Source organism: Dasypus novemcinctus, chromosome X (assembly GCF_030445035.2).
Source record: "Dasypus novemcinctus isolate mDasNov1 chromosome X, mDasNov1.1.hap2, whole genome shotgun sequence".
Classification (NCBI taxonomy): domain Eukaryota; kingdom Metazoa; phylum Chordata; class Mammalia; order Cingulata; family Dasypodidae; genus Dasypus; species Dasypus novemcinctus.
The window spans coordinates 114377265-114397168 of NC_080704.1; the positions used below are offsets into that span (position 1 = coordinate 114377265).

A 19904-nucleotide genomic window follows, 5' to 3' on the forward strand; every position below is an offset into this window, starting at 1 on the left:
CCTACTGAGACCACATTATTGATATTCTCCAGCATCACTTCTCTGAACAGCTTTTGCAGAGATTTGTCTAACAGGTCCCACTCTTCCTGGGTGAAGTCTACAGCCACATCCTTGAAGGTCACATACTCCTGTGATTGCATGATTGCATTGTCAGTACTTTAGCTGGCCATCTATCTTCCTCTGGATTTTCACTCACAATGAGATGAGCAGAAAGTAGGATAAATTTAGTCCCAAGGATACCAATAAATTGAAATTGAAAGACTGGAGTTTCCTGGAAAATAGCGTCATTGTAGGTAGGCACTGTCCAGCCTTTTTATGAAAAACAGCAGAGAAGGGGCAAAATCCTACATGAGTGAGCTGTTTTGGAAATCCACAGAGCAGGAGACTTCAGGATATCGATCTGGAGGAATCTTCTATTTTTCTCTTCCTTCAGTTCAGCATTTGTGGAGTCCTCCAGTCTCTACCATTCTTGAGAGTATCCTCTTTTTTCTTAATGCTCCTCAACCTGACTCATTTCAGTAAAGGTGGGAAAGATATACACTGCGATACTAACAATGATTATCTATGGACAGTTGGAGTATAGGTTATTTTATTTTCTTCTTCTTATGTGTCTTCTCTGAAATTTCTACAATTAACTTGTATTAGTTCTGTAGTGAAAAAATTTAAAGTCAGTGGTACTAATTTAGCTTGTTTTGACCAATAAACAATCTAGTAATTACAAATAAAAAAGGTTTTACTTGAATTGTCCCAGACTGTGTGGGAAGCAGTATAAGGACATTTTGGAGGTGAATCATGTACAGCAGGTTCAGTCTTATCTTCCCTTTCTTCACAGTCATCTCTCAGACCAGTGATGAAAATAGTGAAGACATCTGGAAGCCAGAAGAAGTTACAGAAGGAGCAGAGCATGATGACATTTGGGACGTTAGAGAAATACCTGAGTAAGTCAGATGAAGCAAGAAATGTGGTTAGGGGTTGAAGTTAGATGTGTCATCTGATATGATTCTATATTTTGATAAGATTCATAAAGTAACTTATACCACAGAAAAGATAAAATTACAGTGATAAACAGAAGGCATGTATAATTGATGAATCTTTTCCTTTAGAGCAATAAATAAATAAAACGTAGCACCTTCCTTTCTGTTATTATCTAACAAAACATGAAAATACAGTTATTTCCACTTTATATATATTTTTATTTTTAATTAATTTTTTACTTTTAAATAAGCTTTAGATTACATAAATGTCACATAAAAATATAAGGAATTCCCATATGCCCCATTCCCTCCCCCTCCCATACTTTCCCACATCAACAACATCCTTCATTAGTGTTACAATTGATGAACACATATTGAAGCATTGGTACTAATCATTGTTTATAGTTTACATGGTAGTTTACATTCTGTCTCTCACAATTTTATAGGTTATGACAAAATATACAATGGCCTGTATCCATCACTGCAATGTCATGCAGGAAAACTCCAATGTCCTAAAAATGCTTCCATATTACACCTATTCTTCCCTCTCCCATCCCTCAGAACCTCTGGTGTCCACTGCCTTTATATCAATGATAAAAGTTCTTCCATTGCTAGAATAATAAGTCGATAGTAGAATAATAATAAGTCTACTTTAGTTTATTGTTCATTCCCCAATCTTGAGGATTTTGGGATGGTGATGCCCACTCTGCTTCTAATTGAGAGGGAGCTTAGATCCCATGGGCAGATGGTTGAAGATACCTTGCTTGCAGTTGCAGACACTCTTTGTTCCTTGGGATGGGCACTGTTCTTTATCATCTTCTTGTTAGTTGCCCTGAGCAAGTCCAATGAACTGGAGAGTAGGTGTTGCAACTCTCCTGAAATTTAGGGCTCAACTGGCCAATGGACAGACCAAAGACTTAAGTCTCTGGGACATATATTTATCAAGTGTAGTGCTAATCATAGGTTCAAATAAAATGGGCAGAAAATCCAGGTATAGAAAACCTATAAATGAGTTTAACTCTGTTACACTGTGAGCATAAATTTATATTTAATGTTAGTTAGTTGTATAATGTAGAACTAACAGTGGCAGAAAATCAGCCCCCTATATTATAATCACTCATACAAAGTAAATTACAATATCATATTTACATGTCAAAGACTTGCTTTTAATTATTAAATGTTCCAAAATTTCAGTGAAAGGCTATGTTCTCCATCTAATTATCAATTATTACCTAGACTTATTAGATATTTTTAGGAGTGTATTTAGAATTTAGTATATTTTACAAGCGGGATTCAGGGTTTACCTTGTATCCTTTTCAATACTATAATATTGAAGCATGAAATTTAGAGGCATTATCATAAAAAGTCTTTCACTCTGCTAAAATACACATACTTTTTTTTACGATTTTAAAGTATGTTTTATACATAGTGGAAATGAATGGTTCAATAGATTAAGCTTTACATATATGTATTTTTAAATAAAACCTTGAGTATTTAGAATAGCTTGAGAAACAAAAGCAATATTTACTAAATTGTAATGTAATTTATAAATTCTGAAGACGTCTATGACAAGTGATCTGACAACTTTTCTAATTCTCAATACAAAACTGTCCTTTAAGAAAACCACAATTCTTCTATCTTCTACATCAGTTCTGAAAATAGAAGCAGACAATTAAGTGAAAGAAAAATTATGCTGGTTTCAAATAAACAATGTCAAAAAAGTAAACTTCATAAAAATCAAAGGAGATTTAAAAATAGCATTTCTATCTGCTTCTAAACAATGAACAGAGTAAATTGCAGGCTATGTTTATATGATGCCCACATATCCATGTGAAAGGTAAGGATTAAGTCACTCATTTGTCATATTGACTAACAAATGCCAAACATCCTTATATTGGCAAGCTCCAAATTTGAGTAAATTTTCCCTTTTCTTCTTGATGTTTGATGTTCTGTAGATAGAACATCCATGAAAGTTTAAAATGAATAATAACTCCAGTCAAGGTAAGAAGAAAATTGTTACGTAAGATTTTTTAAATCTTTGTTTTCTACTTGATGCAAATTCATTTACAATGTCTCAATGGGTAAAGAGGAAAATGAGTAAAGAACACGAACAGGCAGTTCACAAAGGAAGAATCATAAGTAGTCACATAAAAATTAATAAGGGCATGAGCTAAGAAGGAAAATTTGATGTTTGATTAGACGTAATGAATGAGAATGAAAGCATCAAAGATGATGCTGAGGTTGCTAACTTGGGTGACTGGGTGAATAGCAATGACATTAATTTATAGGAAATATAGGTGGAGGAGAAGCAGTTTGACTTTGGATAAGTAGGATCTGAGAAGCCCCTGGGACGTTCAGGCAAACATATAGTAGGCAGTTGGAAAATTGTGTCTTGAGCTCAGGACAAGAGCAGGAGGTAGAGTAAATCCATTTGAGAGTCACAGGCATATGGATCAATACCCTCCTCTTCAGTTCTAACTTGACTTCACCTTTGTAAATACTTAGTGGATGTTATAGCCCATTAAGAGAAAAATACCTCATTTCAAAGAGCTACTTATTTTTCTGTTTAAACTCAGAAAAATCCCTTGGGCATTCCTATTTGCAATTGGTCAGAAGTTCAATCTAGAACTTTAGTCTTCCTGTCCAGAGATTTGTTATTTATTCATTAAGGTAGAACTAAAGGGAAAAAGAGTTTGTAAATGTTTGCTTGCTTTATTCCATCTGAAGAGATAAAGGTTAAGTTATGGCCGGGTGCTTCTTTTTTTTTTCTTTCTTTATTTTCTTTTAAATGTTACATTAAAAAAATATGAGGTCCCCATATACGCCCCACCCCACCCACACCACCCCTCCCACATCAACAAACTCGGGTGCTTCTTTAAACCATTATCTCCTTAGGGGCCCAAACTTGGAAGAAAGAAAAGATTTGTGAATTGGCATGTGTGAGATCAAATACCAGAAAAAAATCTTCTATTGAACTAAAAATTCTATAGGACTATCTTCTAAACACTATAGTGTAGCTATACTGGCTGCATTATCAATCTTTATATTGTAGAGTTTTTGAGGTAGAAAGGACCATAGAAATAATTTAGTTTAAACCTTGCCAGCCACCCGTCCCCCACTTACTTGTACAGATATTGAAGCTGAGGCCCTAAGAATGTGTGACTTGCCCAAGGCCACATAATTAGTGACAGAAACAGTACTAAACCTAAATTTCGTGACTCTGTTCTGTGGCTTAAACTCATTAGAGTAGGGTTTCTTTCTATTCATCAAATCCTGGGTTATGGGCCCAGCATTTTTCTGAGCCACTGTTTTCCAGGAAGGGACTGTATTAGTCAGCCAAAGGGGTGCTGATGCAAAATACCAGAAATTGGTTGTTTTTTATAAAGGGTATTTTTTGGGGGTAGGATCTTACAGATACCAGGGCCATGAAGCATAAGTGATTTCCCTCACCAAGTCTAATTTCATGTGTTGGAGCAAGATGGCTGCCAACGTCTGCGAGGGTTCAGGTTTCCTGGGTTCCTCTGGGCTCAACTCCTCTGTTTTCTCCACAAGCTCAGGTGTAGATTCTGAGGCTCTCTAGACTTTGCCTCTCTCCAAAAGTTAAGCTGTATACTATCAGGTGAATGGCTCTGTCTCTCTCTCCCTGGAGCTCCAGCTACAGCATCAAACTCCAACATCAAAACTCCAACATTAAAAGCCCTCAACCCTATCCTTTGCCATGCCTTTTATCTGTGCCTACTGGCACAAGAGGTTTACATGATTACTTAATCAAGGAAACCTATGAATCCAATATAATCTAATATGCCCAAAGGAAAAGATGAGTTTACAAACATAATCCAATATTTCTTTTTGGAGTTCATCAATAATATCAAACTGCTACAGGGACTTTCCTTTTTTTCTTCTACTTTTAACCTTGTTAGAATATTATTAGAGTTCCTTCAATCCATTTTATTTGTGTAGTTCTAAACAGCTATGATTTATTTTTATGAAATTAGCATATATGAAATAAAACCTAGATTTCTATTCCTTTATGATCTGTCTGCTATATACCTGAAAAACTGCAAGTACTCTGTTTAATCCTTTTATTTTTTTATAATAGCATATCTTCATAATGTACTATTTTCCAGCTGTGTGACAGGAAATTGCTCTCTCATGTTCTCTATTATATTGGCTTTTTTCAGGTACGAGATTATATTCAAACAGCAGGTGGGAACTGAGGATATATTCCTAGGATTGACAAGAAAGGACTCATCGACAGCATGTTGTGAGGATCTAGTGGTAAGCCCTCCTCACTCCTTATTTTCTATATCAAAATTGTAGCTGATTTGACTGACTTTTGTGTATATACTACTGTAGGCAATGCTTTATACTCTTTAAAAATAGTGACTGCTATGTTTCAGGTACTAGAGTAATAATGGGATAGACAGTTTAAATTGGAAAACATGAACAAACGTGTAGTAAACTATGTTTACATATATGAACAAAATTTACAAATAAACATAATAGACCCAATTTACAATTTCTAATCCTATTAAAACTGCATGTGGACTGAATGAGTTGTCAGGCAATCAGGATGAAATATTTTCTTTTCTGAATCTGTCTTATCTCTTATTTCCATAATTCTTTTAATGTTTCTGCCTATATTAGGAGATTTTAAAAGGGATTTTATTCTTAATTTTTGGATACGGATTTCTGATTTAGTTACTTGACTCCCTTATATGAATGACACTACAGCATGTTGGAGAATATCTTTGCCATTTAGGTGTTTCTATATAATATATAATAGCAATGCCAACAATACCAATGATACCAACTTGCTTTTGTTCATTCAATCCTCATAGTAATCTTGTTGGAAAGTCTGGTCCTAGCCTGGAGAGTGGAACGCACCTCAGTTTGACAGTATTCATAAGTAATTCTGTGTTGAAAATTCATTTATTAAGTTCATGGGCAATGCAGCGACCTTTGTCCCCTTCTTTTTTTTTAATTTTTTTATTTTTTATTGACTTTGTAATAATATTACATTAAAAATATATATGTGAGGTCCCATTCAACCCCACCCCCCCCACCCCCCCTCTCCCCCCCCCCCCAACAACACTCGTTCCCATCATCATGACACATCCATTGGATTTGGTAAGTACATCTTTGGGCACCTCTTTGGGCCCAAATGTCCCCTTCTTTTATAATACTCTACATTATAGACCGGCGAGGTGTCTTTAGGAGATGCTGAGTATATTTTCCTTAAGCAAATAGTAAGTGGAATCTCTCTTTTGCATGAACTTTAGGTTTTCTTTTATAAGCAAAATCTAACACATTCAGTTGAATCAAGTAATATAACGGGAATAGTGACTTTAAGTACCTATAGAGATTTTTTCAAACTCTAATGAGTTAAGGTTTCTGACTCTGCTCTGTGGCTTAAACTTATCAAAGTGGGTTTTCTCTCTATTTATCAAATCCTGGGTTACGAGCCCAGCATTTTTCTGAGAACTTTACATGAAGTAATTAGCTCCCAGGATTTTATCTGTAATTTTCAAATTCTTCTCTCTTAAATTACTGTTAAATTATGTTTTTGATGCCTAGTATTGGGGATTGCTGTAAACTCTGGAGAAATTCTAGGTCTTAAATAAATGGTTTGGATAAGTGCCCAGTCTCAGGCATGGGCACTACTCAATGGCAGCAGCAAATGAAACATTTGTTGGTACTATGGTACTTGACCACATGTACACTGTTCTCTTTCTCTTTATTTACTTTTCTTCATTTATTCATTCATTAAATACTTAGCACATACTACTATTACTAAGTACTATTCTAAGTACTAAAGATATAAAGATAAACAAGAAACAGACAATTACCCTCAAGAGAAAAATGTCTAAATCAAGACATCAGGCAAAGCTCTCTCCCTGAAAACATGGTTACCCATGATCCTGTACTCCTGTCACATGGCAGGGCACATTGGTGGCATCTGCCAGTCTTTGCCTTCTCCTCCAGGCTCCGTTGCTTTCAGCTTCTGTTGCTCATTCTGTGGCTTTCTCTCTCCCAGGTTCCACTGATTTCTACTCCTTGCTCTTGTGGCTTTCCCTCTCAGTTTCTGTGTGTTCCTCTCTGAGATCTGGGAACTTTTCTCTCTGTGTGTCTTTCCATATTCATTCCAATTAGAAAGGACTCCATCAAGAGGGTTAAGACTCAAATTGGGCTATGCCCTACTGAAGTAATCTGATCAAATGGGCCTTAAGTGAATCTAATCAATAGGTCCCATCTAAAATAGGTTCATGCCCACAGGAATGGGTTAATTTATGAACATAATTTTCTGGGTTCCACAAAAACCTCAAACTACCACAGAGTTCAAACAGAGGCCTTGTAGATTCCCATTCCCCTTCCAGGTCAGGTATTGAAAACCAAGAGGAGTTGAAGCAGTGAAGTGATGTTGGGGTTATGGCCTGGCTTTAAAGATACAAAGATGATGGGGGAAGTCAAGAATCTGTCCTAGAAACAGGGTAGGAGAGAATGAGAACTGGCCTGCCTCTGAGAAGCAGGTCTTACTGAAGTACTGGACCTCTTGGATACCAGTTGGGAAGGTGGAAAAAGAATTCTAGTTATCAAATATATGCAGGAAGGTAGACTGGCTTTCACATAGGACTATTTCTGGTAAGAAGTGGGATGGGTACAGTAGGGAGGCAGGTAAGTAAATCCCTATTTTCCACTTATGGGTTTTGAACAGTAGATTATCTCTAAAATCCAAAAATTAATGGTGCTAGGGTTACTGATATACCACCAAACGGCCCATTATTGTTTGTGGGTTGGGATGGGGGCAGCCTGCAGATAATTTGATACTCCTTTTGAACTAGTATGCATACATAATATTTTGGTGTTCCTACTTTGATGGCTTTATAATGATACACAGACATTTTGATGTGGCCTAAAAATCAAGCCAGTCATTCTGTATTTTTTCCCATTACCACCTCATACTTGAGCCTCACCCAATCCCTAAATTTCACTGAGAATTAAGTGAGTGTCAAGGATGGGAGAGGGGTTAATAACCATGTAGCAGACACAACCAAAAGTCACATGTTTATCACACATATTCATCTCAGAAAGGACTATCAGTCATTCTGAGCAAAGTGGCTGCTCATCCTCTGAGAATTCACTGGTTTATTGAATAGCCTGCTTCTTTTTTTTTTTTTTTTTTTTTTTTAAATTTTTTTATTTTTTATTGACTTTGTAATAATATTACATTAAAAATATATATGTGAGGTCCCATTCAACCCCACCCCCCCACCCCCCCTCTCCCCCCCCCCCAACAACACTCGTTCCCATCATCATGACACATCCATTGGATTTGGTAAGTACATCTTTGGGCACCTCTGCACCTCATATACATTGGTTCACATCATGTCCCATACTCTCCTCTATTCCATCATGTAGGCCCTGTGAGGATTTACAATGTCCGGTGATTACCTCTGAAGCACCATCCAGGGCAGCTCCATGTCCCGAAGATGCCTCCACCTCTCATCTCTTCCTGCCTTTCCCCATACCCTTTGTCCATTATGTCCACTTTTCCCAATCCAATGCCACCTCTTCTATGTGGACACTGGATTGGTTGTGTCCATTGCACCTTTATGTCAAGAGGAGGCTCAGATTCCACCTGGATGCTGGATGCAATCCTCCCATTTTCAGTTGTAATCACTCTAGGCTCCATGGTGTGGTGGTTGTCCTTCTTCACCTCCATCTTAGCTGAGTGTGGTAAGTCCAATAAATCAGATTGTAGGTGCTGGAGTCTGTTGAGGCTCAGGATCTGGCTATCACATTGTCAGTCCAGAGATTCAAATCCCCTAAATATATCTTAAACCCCAACATTAACTGCACCTCCAGCACATTAGCATGAAAGTCTTATGAAGGGAGATCCCATCTGAGTCCAGATTCATCACACATAAACACCATTTCCAAAGAGGGGCCATCTGCCCTGGTAGTTAACCCCATCAGCCATGACCATAACTCCCATGGGTCTCTTTAGCCCTCAAAGGAACCAATATCTGGGGGTTGTATCTGCTTTATCTGTCTCTCTGACTCTGCTCAGTTGTGCATGAGGGCAAACCTTCTGCCAGCCTCCAGACTCTTTTTTAGAAACTCGTAGCCATATAAACTCATTTCTCCTTTCCATTTCCCCCTTACTTTAGGTCAAACAGCATTTTAAAGTCATGGTATTTTATGTAGACATGGATATTCTGCTGATCCGCATTGAACCTTCCGTATAATAGCCTGCTTCTTAAATCCTGGTTTCTCCCTTAAGGTTCTAACAGTCATATTCATTTACTTTTAATGAATGCATGGATAGGGCTGCTTGAAAATGGAATGGATTCTCTTTTCCATTTAAAATTCTAGAGGATGGATACCTGTGGGTTTTTTGTAGGTTCCTTATTATGTTAACCTTATTTGATTGGTTACATATCAGATTGTGTGGCAGGGAAGATATTTGAGCTGTAATATGATTTCTTATTATCAGCTCCAGGCAGCACAATAAACCTTTAATTAAATTTGTAATAGTTCTCTCAGAAATATACATACATTTATAGTTAATATCATAATACTCTTTTATAATGATCATGGTGGTGAGTAATGAATTCTCCCTTAAGAACTAATCTAATTGAATAGATTTAATATATTTCTGATTATGAAAGTAATATGTATTTAAAATTTTAAACAATACCTAAATTAATAGGACTGAAAATAAAAGTCCCTCATAATGAGAGAGAGAAAAAAAGAAAGACAGATTGCCATTGAGATGGGTCAGGAATGGAATAAGTGCAAAGGATGTTTTATACATATACTCGGTAATAAAAAGCAGTAATTTTACGTTTTGATGATAACATTTTGAGGAGGTTTCATCACGATATCTGAATCACAAGGCCTAGAATCCTTGAACTGGAACTGGCAGTAACTTGTAAATCCATGCAAGCAGATTTACAGGTTAAACCTGGAAAACATCAATATTTGAGGATTGGGTAAAGGAAGAAGAATATGAGGACATTCAGAGATTGGGGGGCATAATAGTATCTACTGCAGTAAAGAAGTAAAGCAGTATTAGGATACAGATGAAATTTTAGATTTGTCAATTAAATTTTTGGTGTTCTTTGAATAGGGCACCATCAGTAGTATGGCAAGGGCCAAATGCCAATTGAAAAAAACTGAGAAGTGAATAGGAAGTGAGGAAGAGAAGGCAGCAAATATAAATTGTTCTCGGGAAATTTATCAGTGAAGGAGAAGAGAGATAGGAGATGGTTGTTGGGGAGGAGACAGGTTTACTTTAGTATGCTTTTCAGCTGATGACAAGATTCCACTCATTCATTTATATAATATTTGTTGAGTGCCTACTGTGTGTCACTAGTGCTGATGAACAAACAGTAAAAAAGCAATCATAGTATGGTCATAGTATGGACCCTTGGGGGACTTTTAGAAATGGGTAGAGGCATTTTTGGTTGTCGTACTGATGGCAGGATATTATTGGCATTTAGTACTCAAGGACCAGGGATACTCTAAATCCTGCAATAAGAGAAACAGAACTGAAAAATGAAGAATTGTCTTGCACAAAAAGCTAATAGTGCTCCACCCTGGCTTAGAAATATTGATTAGAAAAAGAAAGATTAAAGATATGAGGGTAAGAACTCAATAGCATTCTACCCTATTGGCTCCTCTTTCTTGAATCACTTTTTCTATTTAATTTAATGAACACCATGTGCCCTGGTATTTCTCCAAAATCACTGGGCATTCATCATATTCTTTGCTCGGAAATCACCCACTCTTCTTCTGCCTGGAGTTCCCTAGGGAAATGACCTGTGCCTTTTCCTCTGTTCTCTTCCCATTTAGTTCCATGTCTTTAAATACCATTTATCTCTCTAGTCCTAACCTCTACCATGAATTTCAAATTCATATTACCAACTGCTGCTTACTTAGCATCTCCAACTTGTTTAATAGTCAACTCAAATCTAATATGTCCAAAACGTAACTTTTAATTGTTTTCCCCAAGCTACTTTCTCATCCTTCTTTTTCATCTCAGTAAATAGCAATAACATCCACTATATTAATTACTTACAAATTATAGGAATGTGATCTCTTCAATGCAAGCTAAAACCCAAAATCGTCTCTCTTTCCTCCTCCCTTTATACCTCACATTCAATTCATCAGCAAGTCTTGTTGGCTCCACCTTCAAAATTTATTCTAATTATTTCATATCAATAATTAGAGCAAGCAAATTCATAAAATCAGAAACTAAATACAGGTTACCAGAGACTGGAGGGGTGCTAGGAAGGGGGGAGTTAATGCTTAATTGTTACAGAGTTTCTTTCAGGGGTGATGTAATAGTTGTTTTTTTTCCTTTTTTAAATTAATTAATTTTTTAAACTTTTTAAAAAATTAAAGTTAGTAGATCATAAAGAACATTACATGAAAATTTTTTTAAAAAAACATTAAAAACATAAGAGGTTCCCATATACCCTGCTCCCCAGCCCCCCAGCCCATCATTTTTGTAAATTGTATTTTTTGGAAGATATATACATCACACAACAAAAGTTACATTAAAAAATATGAGGTTCCCATATACCCCCCACTCTCCCACCCCACTCCTCCCACACCAACTTCCTCCTTCATTTTGGCACACTCACTGCACTCGATGAACACATTCTGGAGCACTGCTGCACCACATGGATAATAGTTTACCCTGTAGTTCACACTCATCCCCAGTACATTCAGAAGGTTAAGGCGGGACTCTGCGATATCATTTATGACAACTCAAATTCCCAAAAATGCCCCCAAATCACATCTCTTCTTCCCTGTACCTGCCCTCAGCAACTATTGTGGTCACTTTCTCCTCCTCAATGCTACAATTTCTTCTATTACTAGTCACAATAGTTTTATAGTAGAATATCAGTAAGCCCACTCTAATCCATATTTTATTCCTCCATTCTGTGGACCCTGGGATGGTGATATCCACTCCAACTCTAGATCAAGAGGGGGCTTAGATTCCACATAGATGATGGATGCAATTCCTCTGCTTGCAGTTGTTGGCACTCTTGATTCCCTGGTATGGTGGTTGACCATCTTCACCTCCCTGTTAGCTGACCTGGGTAAGTCCAATGAACCAGATAGTAGGAATCCCAATTCTGCTGAGGCTCAGGGCCCAGCTGGCACATGGGAAGTCCAGAGATTCAAGTCCCCTGAGTATGCACCATCCCTAGCACCAACCACAGGTTCAGTAAAAGTGACAGAAGAGGCATATGTACGAAGGTTACATCTGAGTCTAGCTCCGACACACTCAGGAGCACAAATTGGTGGAATAGTTTTGGTCATGAATGGGGGTGATGGTAGCACAAAGTAGTGAATGTAGTTAACACCACTGAATTTTATACTTTAGTGTGGTTGTGGGGGGGGGGAATTTAGATTGTATATATGTTACTAGAATAAAATTTTAAGAAAAAATCAGAAATGTTTAACACAAACAATGAAACCTAATGTAAACTATGGACTAAATAGGTATATAATTATAATAATATTGTTTCATCAATTGTAACAAAGCTGTCACACTAATTCAAAGTGTGAATAATAGGGAAAACTGAATGTATGAGGGGGTATATGGGAACTCTGTATTTTCTGCACGATTTTTCTGTAAACCTACAACTTCTCTAATTTTAAAAAAAGCAGAAAAACACATTCTACGTCCATTAAGTTTTCATTACCACCACAGCTGTCACCCTGGTCCAAACCACCAACATCTCTCACCTGGAAAATTATGATTCTTTCCTACGTCATTTCCCTGCTTCAGCACTTGCTTCCCTATAGCTTCTTCCACACAATGGCCAGAGAGATCCTTTTTAAAGGTAAATCATATTATTGGATTGGTTGTATCCAATGTCCACATAGAAGAGGTGGTATTGGATTGAGAAAAGTGGACATGGTGGACGATGGGTATGGGGAAAGGCAGGAAGAGATGAGAGGTGGAGGTGTCTTTGGGACATGGAGCTGCCCTGGATGGTGCTTCAGAGGCAATCACCGGACATTGTAAATCCTCACAGGGCCCACTGGATGGAATGGGGGAGAGTATGGGCCATGATGTGGACCATTGACTATGAGGTGCAGAGGTGCCCAAAGATGTACTTACCAAATGCAATGGATGTGTCATGATGATGGGAACGAGTGTTTTGGGGGGGAGAGGGGGGGGTGGGGGAGTGGGGTTGAATGGGACCTCACATATATATTTTTGATGTAATATTATTACAAAGTCAATAAAAAAAATAAATAAATAAAAGGTATAATTGTACCTACAAAAAAAAAAAAAGGTAAATCATATTATGACACATCTTAGCTCAGATCCTTTCAATAGCTTCCTGTTGCCCTTAGAACAAAATCCAAATTCCTCATTTTGATCTCTGATCCCCTATACGATATGGCCCCTACTTAATTTTTTAGTTGCCGCTGATGGTTCATTTTCTTCCTTGTTCATTATGTTCTAATCACCTTGGTCTTCTATCTGATCCTTTAATATGTCAAGGTATTTCCTCACTTTTTGTTGTTCATTCCACCTGGAATATTCTTCCCTCAGATAAGTTTACCTCCTACTTTCCAATAGTTTTACCTTATTTCTTTCTTATCTAATTGCATCAGTTAGTACCTCTAGAAATATATTACATAACAGTGATGAATACTGGATATTATTTTCTTACTTTTCCCTTTAATTAGAATACTTCTAATCCTTGTTATCCTGATACTGTCTTTTGGGTTCTATGTTCTGACTTTATTAAATGTTCTAGGCAAGAATGGATGATGAATTTGATCAATGCCTTTTAATATTTGTAGAGATCACATGGTTTTAACTGTTGCTCTATCAATTTGGTAAGTTATGTTAATAAATTTCTTAATATTAAACCATCCTCCTTTCATTCATTCATTCAACAAATATTTATTGAGGGCCTAGTGTATGACCAGCAAATGTTCTAGGCACTGAGGACAACATAGTAAACAAAACAGAAAAATCACTTCCCTCACAGAGCATACTTTCCAGTGGGAAATATAGATAATAAACAAAATACATACATTTTAATGTATATTAAAAGGTAATAAATTCTATGAAGGATCAAAGAGCAGGGGGAAATTATAGGGAGTGCTAGGGATGATGGTGGCTGCAATTTTTAATATTTTGGTCAGAGAAGACTTCACTGAAAAGGCACTGTTTGAGCAAAGACTTGAAGGAGATGAGGAAGACTATAATGTTGGAAAGAATATCTATGTAGGGATATTTAAATCACCAAGATTTAAAACAAGAGTTAATGTCAGAAAGATCAGTAGTGAACCAGGAATTCATCTTAGAGAACTCAGGAATTGGCAGATGATTCCAACAAGTGGGTAAAGTGTGAGGACGTGAGATTTTTTTTTTAAAGACTGGAGGCTCTATGGAATGCGAATGTGTTCATGTGGTCAAATGCTGTTGTCTCAGTGGGTAGAGACCCACAAAGTAACCAACAAAATATTAAATTCCCATCCTGGGGTGTTGTGATGGTTAGGCTAGTATGTCAACTCAGCCAGGTAATTGTGCCCAGTTGTTTGGTCAAGCAAGCACTGGACTAATTGTAATACAAGGACATTTATAGGCTTTAGTCATTGGTGACTTTTCTGTATAGATAGCTGATTGCATTTGTATCAACCAGAGAGATTGCCGTCAGCAATGAGTGACACTTTATCCAATCAGTTGAATGCCTTAAAGGGGGAAGTGATTTCAGCATTCAGAGAGAATTTCCCAGCTCATCTTTGGACAGCCACTGTCTCCCGGAAACTCATCAAGGACCTTCATTGAACTTTCATCAGAGCCCCTGGTTTGCAGCCTGCCTGCAGAACCTGGACTTGTGCACCACCAGGGTCATGTAAGAGACTCATAAAATCTAATATTTTTTACAGACATCTCCTCTTGATTCTGTTTACCTAGAGAACCCTGACTAATACAGGAGTGCTGCCTCATTCTCTAATAGAATGGCAAGAATCTCTATAGTACACAGGCAGTGTCTAATAAAAGAAAACAGACCAATACACCGAACCTTTGATATAAATGCTTGTACTTATGAACCTTATCCTTGTAAAATTGAAACTTAGCCTTATAATAACTATTACCTAAGAGTTACCTCCTGAAAACCGCCTTGTTCCTCAAATGTGGCCTCTCTCTAAGCCAAACTCTGCACCTTCCCCCAGCATGGGCCATGACTCCCAGGGATGAGCCCTTCTAGGCAAGGATTACTCGTTTATAATTTTCATACACATTACTCTTTTACCCTTTTTATTTGAACCCATAATTAACACCTTACTCATTAAATATAGGTCCCAGAAACTTAAATCTTCGGTCTGTTCATATGCTGGTTGAACCCTGAATCTCAGCAGAGTTGCAGCCAACACCTACTCTCCAGTTCATTAGACATGACCAAGACAAATAAACAAAATTATGATGATGGACAGTGCCCAGCCCAAAAACACAGTATCTACAACTGCAAGTAAGACAGTTCCACATGCCCCATAAGATCTAAGCCCCCTCTCAATCTGAAGCAGAGTGGGAATCCATCAAAATTGAGGAATGTACAAACATAAGGGGGAATGCAACCTTGGACCAAAGTAGGCATTATTTTTGTAGTAAAGAAAGAACTTGATACATAGATAGTGGTTACCAGAGGTTGTGAGGGAAGGGGGAGGGAAGAATAGGTGGAACATGGGGCATTTTGAGGGCATTGGAATTGTTCTGCATGATATTTCAAAGAAGGATACAGGCTATTGTACATTTTGTCAAAACCTATAAAAATTGTACACTGCAAAGTATAAACTAAAATGTAAACTACAGACCATAGTTAGTAGCAGGGTTTCTTTTTTTCTCTCTCTTTTTTAAAATCTTACATTCAAAAAATATAAGAGGTCTCCATATACCCCGTACTCCCCTGACCCCACTCCTCCCACATCAGTGACCTCTTTCATCATCATGATATATTCATTGCATTTGGTGAATACATTCTGGAGCACTGCTGCACCACATGGATAATGGTTTACATTGTAGTTTACACTCTCCCCCATCCATCCAGTGGGCCATGGCAGGACATACAATGTCCAGCATTTGTCCCTGCAGTACCACCTAGGACAACTCCAAGTTGTGAAAATGCCCCCACATCATATCTCTCCTTCCTTCTCCCTACCCTCAGCAGCTACCATGGCCACTTTCTCCACACCGATGCCACAATTTCTTCCCTTACTAATCACAATAGTTCCATAGTAAAATATCAGTAAGTTCACTCTAATCCATACTCTATTCCTCCATCCTGTGGATCCTGGGATGGTTATGCCCATTCCACCTCTATATCAAGAGGGGCTTAGATTCCACATGGATGCTGGATGCAATTCTCCTGCTTGCAGTTATAGGCACTCTTGGTTCCCTGGTGTGGTGGCTGAGCTTCTTCACTTCCCTTTTAGCTGGCCATGGTAAGCCCAATAAACCATAGGGTAGGAGTTGCAAGTCTGCTGAGGCTCAGGGCCTGGCTGTCACATGGACAGTTCAGAGATTAAGGTCTCCTGAGTATACACCAACCCCAGTACCAACCACAGGTCCAGTAAAGGTGACAGAAGAGGCATGTGTAGAAAGGTCACATCTGAGCTCAACTCCATCACACTCAGGAACACAAACTCCAAAGAGGGCCAATTGACATGGCACTGAACTCCAGAGCCGTCTGCCATGACTATAGAACTGTGTGTCTCTGTAGCCCTCAGCAAACAAGTACCTGGGCTTGTGTCTACTTTGGCTGTCTCTGGGACCCTGCTGAGGCGTGCATAAGCATTACCCCTCTGATGACCTCCTGACTTTTTTGAAAACTCATAGCCATAAAAACTCGTTTGTCCAATTTCCCCTTTTATTCAAGGTCAAAAAGCAGTTTATAACACCTGATACTACATGTAAGCTGAGATATTGTGCTGGTCTGAGTTGATACTTTTATTCAAGGTTTTTTCTAGTTACATCATCAGCTAGTGCTTGGTAGTAATCCCGTGGTGCCAGGGAGGCTCATCCCCAGGAATTATGTCCCACACTAGGGGGAAGGTAATGCATTTACATGCTGAGTTTGGCTTAGAAAGTGGCCACATTTGAGCAACATGGAGACTCTTAGTAGGTAAATCTTAGGCACTCTGCAGCACTAGGCCTAGTTCATATTTCAGGCACACAGGCTCATAAGCATAGTCATCAGTGTCAAGGGCTCATTGTTGGACCATCTGTCTTTATTGGTCTTTGTCATTGCACTTGGGGGATCGTTGCTGTTCCATTCAGGAATGTGATAGAGCTCCCCTGGTTAGGAAATGAGCACACCCTCAGTTGTCGTTTGTAACTGTAACCATTATGAAAATATCCAAAAATTATTATGTACCCTGTATACATGCCCTGGAGAACTCCCTCCCAACCATGTGCTCCCCATCAATTACGCCCCACACCAGTGTTCCTCCCCTGCCATAGTTGAACCTCTCCGTGGTCCAAAACTTCTTAAAAAATGAAGGCTAGTGTTTTGGCAGGTTCCATTAATAGTAAAATGGAATATAGTGATGGGTTTAAAGGTTAGATATAAAATACATACTAATTTAGAAAAATTAAATAAAGTAAAAATAAATTGGGGTATCAAAAAATGAAAAAATGAAAAAGCTTTGTTTCTGAAGTTTTGCTTTTCATCACTGCAATAGGTGTTGCCCTGTATGTACAGTGGCAAGGCAATTTCTTTCATTTCTTCCTCAGTGTCTACATCATTTTTTTTAATTATTAGTTTTGTCTTCAAAAAAGTTTTAGATCGCAGTAATGCACATATATAATATAAGGTACTCCCACATATCCAACATCAAACACTTTGTCCCTTCCCCAGCAATGATATTTTTACAGGTTCATATTATATTTGCTGTAGCTGATGTACAGATCTTGAAACATGTACAGATCTTGAAACACAGCTTTCAACCAATGTTCCATTTTGGTTTACATTATGGTTTATTTTTTTGACTATACAATTTTCTAAATTTTTTTATCTCATTTTTTATATTATGGTTCACATTTTAGCCTATAGACTTTTATACATTCTTGGTATAATTCAACGTCCTATACCCATCATTGCATGATCTTGTGGAACACTTCCACTGCCCCACAGTTATCCTGATTCCTTCTATTCAATACCTCTGCCCTCCTCCCCACACCCACAGTGACGAACAGTCTTCATTACTTGAAGGACCATATTCAGAGATACTTGCAACAATGTTGAGGTCTTGACATACTAGACTTCCCTAACCCATTGGGAGCCACCAGTTCTTTGAGAGACACACTACCTTCTGTTTGAGAACATCAGTCCTCCCCAGGATGTGGGTATACCTTCACACTCATTGTATGGGTTTCCACCCAATGACATAACCCGCCATGACAAAATGAGCACTTACACACTCCCTAAAAGCCTTCCCTGTGTCAGATGTCCTCCTTAAAGCATCTTAAACAGGTAAACTTCCTTATTATATTTCCTAATGAGTTTTCTCAACATTATAGTTTCGATGACATACCTGACAATCTCCTATGTCCAAATGTTACTCCACCGTCCCCCCAATTTCTTGGGCCATCTGACCCATCCTCCCATCACTAGGCTACCTCAAGCCCTCAAAGCTCCACCTAAATGTACCCCTCTGCCCCTATTTTATCCGTTCCCTGTAAAATACTTACCTCCAGCTTATCATAGATTTCACCCGTGTAGGTGTCAGCTTGCATACTTCCTCTCCTTCTAATTTCCTGTAAGGCTATCATCCAGTCTCTAGCTCTCTGAGACAGCTTAGTTTACTTATTTCATATCAGAGACGCCATGTAATATTTGTCCTTCAATGCCTGGCTTGCTTCACTCAAAATAAAGTTCTCAAGATTCATCCATGTGATCACATAAGTTTGTAAGGTATTCCTTCTTAAAGTAGTATTCCATTGTATGCATATACCACATTTTATTTATCCATTCATCTCTTGGTGGGCATTTGGGTTGATTCCAACTTTTGGCAATAGTAAATAGTGCTGTTATGAACATTGCTGTGCATATATCGGTTTATGTCCCTGTTTTCAGTTCTACTGGTTATATACCCAGCAGTGGAATTTCTGGGTCATATGGCAAATCTATAGCTAGCTTTTTGAGAAACCGCCAAACTGTCCTGCAGAATGGCTGGATCCTTCTGCATTCCCACCAGCAGTGGATGAGTATTCCCATTCCTCCACATCCTCTCCAGCACTTGTAGTCTTCTGATTTCTTGATAGCTGCCAGTCTTATGAAAGTCAGATGGTATCTCATTGTAGCTTTCATTTGCATTTCCCTAATAGCTAGTGAATTCGAGCATGTTTTCATGTGCTTTTTAGCCATTTTTGCTTCTGTTTTGGAGAAGTGTCTGTTTAAATCTCTTGCCCATTTTTAAAATGGGTTGTCTTTTTATTATCAAGATATATAACTTCTTTATAAATGCAGGATATTAGTCTCCTATCACATATATGGTTACCAAATACTTTCTCCCATTGGGTAGGCTCTCTTTTCACTTTCTTGATAAACTCCTTTGAGGTGCAAAAGGCTTTAATTTTGAAGAAATCCCATTTATCTATTTGTTCTTTTGCTGCTCGTGCTTTGGGTGTGAAGTTCATGAAGCCATTTCCTATTACAAGGTCCTGTAGATATTTCCCTGCATTGCTTTCTAAGGTCTTTATGGTCTTGGCTCTTATATTTAGGTCTTTGATTCATCTTGAGTTGATTTTTGTAAAAGGTGTGAGTGGTAATCCCCTTTCATTCTTTTACATATGGATATCCAGTTCTCCTGAAGAGACCATTTTCTCCCAGTTGAGTAGGTTTGGTGGCCTTGTCGAATATCATATGACTGTATGTATGAGAA

The 19904-nt window shown here is 38.0% G+C and overlaps 1 protein-coding gene across 1 annotated transcript in view; it reads left to right on the forward strand.

The window, feature by feature from the left end:
• DNAAF6 (dynein axonemal assembly factor 6) overlaps window positions 1-19904 on the forward strand; it is a 140273-nt gene that overhangs the window by 83392 nt on the left and 36977 nt on the right. The window contains exons 4-5 of the mRNA XM_058291303.2: window positions 833-938; window positions 5156-5252. Coding sequence (XP_058147286.1) covers window positions 833-938; window positions 5156-5252 — 203 coding nt within the window. The remainder of the gene's footprint in view (window positions 1-832; window positions 939-5155; window positions 5253-19904) is intronic.